Genomic DNA, 4,541 nt, shown 5'->3' on the forward strand with positions numbered 1-4,541 from the left:
GGAGAAAATCCAGTTATTCTGCATTTAAATCCAGTGCTCTATCCACCAAAACATAACAAGGACTTCCTTGGGTAGAAACACGCAAGTCAGCATTACTTTGCATGAAGTTTAAATCAGAAGGTCTTAGGAAGTCCCTTCCAATTCATATTATTCCACAATTTGTATGACCCCTCATTAAGTCCTCACTGAGGATTCTACCAGATTTTGGATTTCTGGATTTGATTCAGGTCAGGTTTTGAAGTATCTGTGGCTAAAGAGGGACTCATATCCAATGAAACACCACAGTAGGACTAAGCACATTGCATGGATTATTACAGTGGGGTTGAATACTACAGTGATCAGCTGGCTCATTTGGAAAGCACTACATGATGCTTAAGGAACCACGTGATGCTTAAGGACCCAATTTCACATTCTGATGTGATACTCAGCTTGGCAGAACCAACCTGGCCCTGTCCTCCATTCAAACTCAGAGTAGTGTACTACAGTTCATTCACTATCTACAGAACAAGAGACTATAAGGTAAATGATGGTTCCTGAGTGTTTCTGGAGGAGCATTTACATCACTTAATTTTTTTACCTAGTGCAAAGCAAAGCTCATTGAGAAACACACAACAGTGAAAACAAATGAGATGTCAAGCCATTTATATAAAAAATATAAATACTTTATTTTCAACTAAAAAGGTGCAAACATGTAACTTTTGGTCACACTTCTCAACAAATAAACTGTCCAAAAAGAGCCATAGTCAAAGAAAGAAACAAATGCTCAAGTGGAAAGACTGATTAGCTACAGAAGAGTCATTTTTCTTAAAGCCACTTGATCAATAAAGTGGAGGTAGATGCATTTTGCCAGACAGACGAGTGCTTTGTAAGGATACAGGCATCTCAAGTCCAACACTCTCCACCTCAGTCTCCACTCATCCTTTCACTCAGAGCAGTTTCCACTAAAGTATCCATTTCATACTTTGAATGCATTGTCAGACAAGCTTCAGATCCTACCTATCTTGTTCCAGAAAAAAGAAGGCTATCATTGAAATATCAAAGCATTACACATAGGCACAAAACTTAAATTAATTTAGATAACTGTACAAATATATATACACACAGTATTTACAATATTAATAAAAAGTAGCTTGTTGCAGGTAACTTAACTGCCACAAGCTGTCCAGTCAAATAGACATGATTCTGATTCTTGCTGAGCAAGCCATGGGAATCAGAGTGTCAGAGCTGAAACATTACGGTCCTGACTAAACAGAACACATTCTGCTTCGCACTTTTCTGGGTGAGGGTTTGCATTTCAGCTATTGCTGTCACTAAACCTGTGTCAGCAAACATGCCTACGGTCTCCTTCTCGATTGCACTAGATGAAGAAAAAAAAACAAACACACAACACTGTACCACATTAAGGGAACATTCACGAAAGTCTGCTTTGCCCGTGCATTTCCCTTAACCCCTTCACACCACCTCATGAACAGCGTGTTCTGAAGCTGTGTCTTGCTGTGGTTCCATGGTCCATTTTACCTTCTTCAAACCACCGTTTGGGGTCAGTAGACAAACTGTCTTAAGTCACATGGAGCGGTTTGTTGAAATTAGAAACAACTGATTTAAATACCTTGTGCTATTGAATCATGTTTACAAAATGAGATGCAGATCAGTTCAAGTTGAGAATCTAGTTAAGCGCCTCCTTCTGGCTTTATGCCATGTCTCCATACATCTTCCTGTAGAACAGAGACTCAAAGATGTCATTGTCTCCAGGACAGTTGTAGTGGCAGGCACAGGTCTTGATGAACATCATTTTCCTTTTCATGATCTCTCCATCGGGGCACTTGAACTCCACAGGGAGGGTGGCTGTTCTGTGGGGTGTGCAGCAGCGCCCATCAGTGCAGACACCACAGAACTTAGCTCTGTACGTCTTCACGCTGGTGCAGCCAGACAGCTCAAACTTGATGGGCTTGGAGATTTTGGGGGTGCGAATGCACTTTTTGCCTTTCTGTTAGGATGCAAATGAATACATCATGTTTAGAAGGTAAGCTTTGATACAGCACTAAGCTTGCATGTTAAGAGCAGGCAGATGCACTACTAAAGGTTGTATTTTCAATAGGTAAGATAATTATGTAGTGCCTTATGTAGTGTCATAATGTGCAAGTATTATGAACATTTAGATGCAGATTATTCACTTCTGGAGCAAACTCAGATTTCAAGCACTTGAAACTTACTATCAATCAGAACTCTACATTTTTCAGCAAGAATTTCTGCCAGGAAATAGAAGCATCCTAGAAGATTGTTCATTAAGAATGAAACTCTTTACCTTGATGTTCTCCTCCAGGTCAGCTTCACAAGGCCTGACCATGCACAGTCTGCTTTGCTTCTCCAGTCTGCAGAAAGCATTATCGTTGGTGACCCTGGTAGAGATGCCCATGCCACAGGTCTTGGAGCAAGCACTCCACTCAGTAGTCTGCACCAGGCAGTTGGCACGCATCATGGTGGGGTCTGGGCCATAAGTGTCTTCCAGTCTGTAGGCTGCAGGGAACAGACAACCACGGTGAGCCCACCATCTGAAATCATACCCTGCTGGATGCTCCCACCCCTTCCACAGAAGTCCAGACAGACACTTGAGAAACGACCCCACTCACTTCTGGGCTCCAGCTGCTGGAGCAGACCCACATCAGCTCCCACACAGATGCCCATTCCCCTTAGGCTGCCACAAGAGGGATGCCCACTCACCGGCCAGTGCGGGTCCCACCGCCGTCTGCTCCTTAGCCTCGTCGCAGACCCACTCCTCGCAGCACTTGCCGGGGAGCTTCACCCGCCGCGGGTATGGGCAGTCGGGGCTGGGCAGGCGGACGTCCATGCTGCAGAGGGGCACGCAGCCCACCGCGCCGTCCAGGCAGGTGCATTGGTATTTGCAACTGCTTTGGAAGGACTCGCCGCTCCGGTACACCATGCCGGAGAAGACGCAGGGCGCTCCGTCCCGAGCTGCGAGGGAAGGCAAGAGGCGGGCGGTCACACACCGTCCCGGCCGCCGAGACCCTCCTCCCCGCCGCCTGCTTCCCTAGCGGCCCCACTCACCGGTGCAGACGCCGATGCGACGGTTGGCGGGGGAGCCGAAGTCGCAGAAGAGCCCTTTGTGGTGGTCGCAGGGGTCGCGTTCGGTGCACAGCTCGCCCAGCTGCTTGGCGCAGACGCGGCAGCATCCGCAGCCATCGAGCACCAGGGAGACGCCGGCGGGACAGCTGGGGCCGGGCCCCGTGCCGCACTGACACTGCCCGCTGCACTCCTGGCCGCGCACCTCCTGAGCAGGGGGACAGACGGGGGAGGCCGTCAGTCGCGTCGCCGGGCCAAGGGGAAGGGAACGGGGAGGGAGCGGGGAGAGCGGCGTGAGCGCTTACCTGGCCGAGGAGGGCGAGCAGCAGGGCGACGGCGAGGCTGGCGGGGGACATCCTGGTGCTGCTGTGCGCTGTGAGACGAGACGGGACGAGGTGCAGCGTTTCTCGCTGAGGCTTCTTTCAGCAGCGCCGTACGGTGCCGTCCGGGTTCGCGCTGGGCCCGCAGTGGCTGCTCCGCTCCGCTTTGCCGCTTGTGAGCCCGGCGGGAGAGTGCTGCGTGACTGCCGAGCTCCGGGCCGAGCGCTCCTTTATAGGCGGCGGCGGCGCGGCTTCGCCAATGGGCTGAATGGGGCCGCGGACAAACAGCGACATTCCGCGCATTCCTGCGCGCCGCGCCGCCCGCCCGCCCCGCCCCGCGCGGTCGCCGCCGCCGCCCCGGAGCGGCCCTGACCCCTGGCTCCGCATTCCTACGCCCGTCCCCCCCGGCCCGAGGCACCTCCGCTCCTCTTTTTCCCTTTATTTTTCCCCCTTTTTTTTCTCTTTCGCGTTCGCCTCGCGCGAGCCGCGTCCGGGGCCGTCCCGGGCCGTGCTGGAAGCACACGGCCGGTTGCTAGGGGCTGCCCGGGGAATGCTCCGCCGCCCGCCCTCCCCTCTCCCCCGGCCGCGGTGCTTCGGGTGGGGGCCCGCCGGTATCGGCCCCCAGCGCGAGCTGCCCGCGGGCCGGCCGTTCGACGAGCGTTTTGCGCGACCAAAAAAGGTATAATTACACGGCAGGATATAAATTGCCGCTGTGTCCTCCTGAATCATACTGAGTATTTGTAACGTGTTCCTGCCCTAATAGATGCTCTCTATGAATAGAGAGAGTGCCTATTTACTCTGAAATACTTGGCACGGCGAGTGGAGGCTGCAGCGTGGAAGAAGCGGCTGTAAGTCCCCGCTGCCCGCCGGCAGCTGTCATTCCCCAGCACGTCCCCGCGCCCTCGTCTTGCCGGGCTCTGTCCTGCTAGGGCAAGGGAATGGATCGGTGTGCCAAACCCAGACGCTGCGGTCTGCTCGTGTTCGAGTCCCAAACCTGTGGTCTGGATTAAATCATTACAGATAACTGCTTCTTTCTATTTTTAACCCAAAGGATGAGTCTTCCCCCACCTCCCCTTGTGCCATTTGAATATTCGGTGATGTCACGCTGTTTGACCTCAGCTTTAGCACGAGGAATGCCTG

The 4,541-nt window shown here is 52.2% G+C and overlaps 1 protein-coding gene across 1 annotated transcript; it reads right to left on the bottom strand.

Annotated features, from left to right (window-relative positions):
- Window positions 1-648: 648 nt before the first annotated feature.
- On the bottom strand, window positions 649-3,727 carry CCN2 (cellular communication network factor 2). The gene is made up of 5 exons (XM_072331799.1): window positions 3,387-3,727; window positions 3,067-3,289; window positions 2,722-2,973; window positions 2,306-2,517; window positions 649-1,987 (listed from the first exon to the last, which is right to left on the bottom strand). Exons 1-5 carry the CDS (start codon window positions 3,435-3,437, stop codon window positions 1,691-1,693), a joined length of 1,035 nt encoding a protein of 344 aa, XP_072187900.1. The 5' UTR covers window positions 3,438-3,727; the 3' UTR covers window positions 649-1,690.
- Window positions 3,728-4,541: the final 814 nt, after the last annotated feature.

The sequence above is a fragment of the Excalfactoria chinensis genome, chromosome 3 (assembly GCF_039878825.1).
Source record: "Excalfactoria chinensis isolate bCotChi1 chromosome 3, bCotChi1.hap2, whole genome shotgun sequence".
In the NCBI taxonomy this organism is placed as follows: Eukaryota; Metazoa; Chordata; class Aves; order Galliformes; family Phasianidae; genus Excalfactoria; species Excalfactoria chinensis.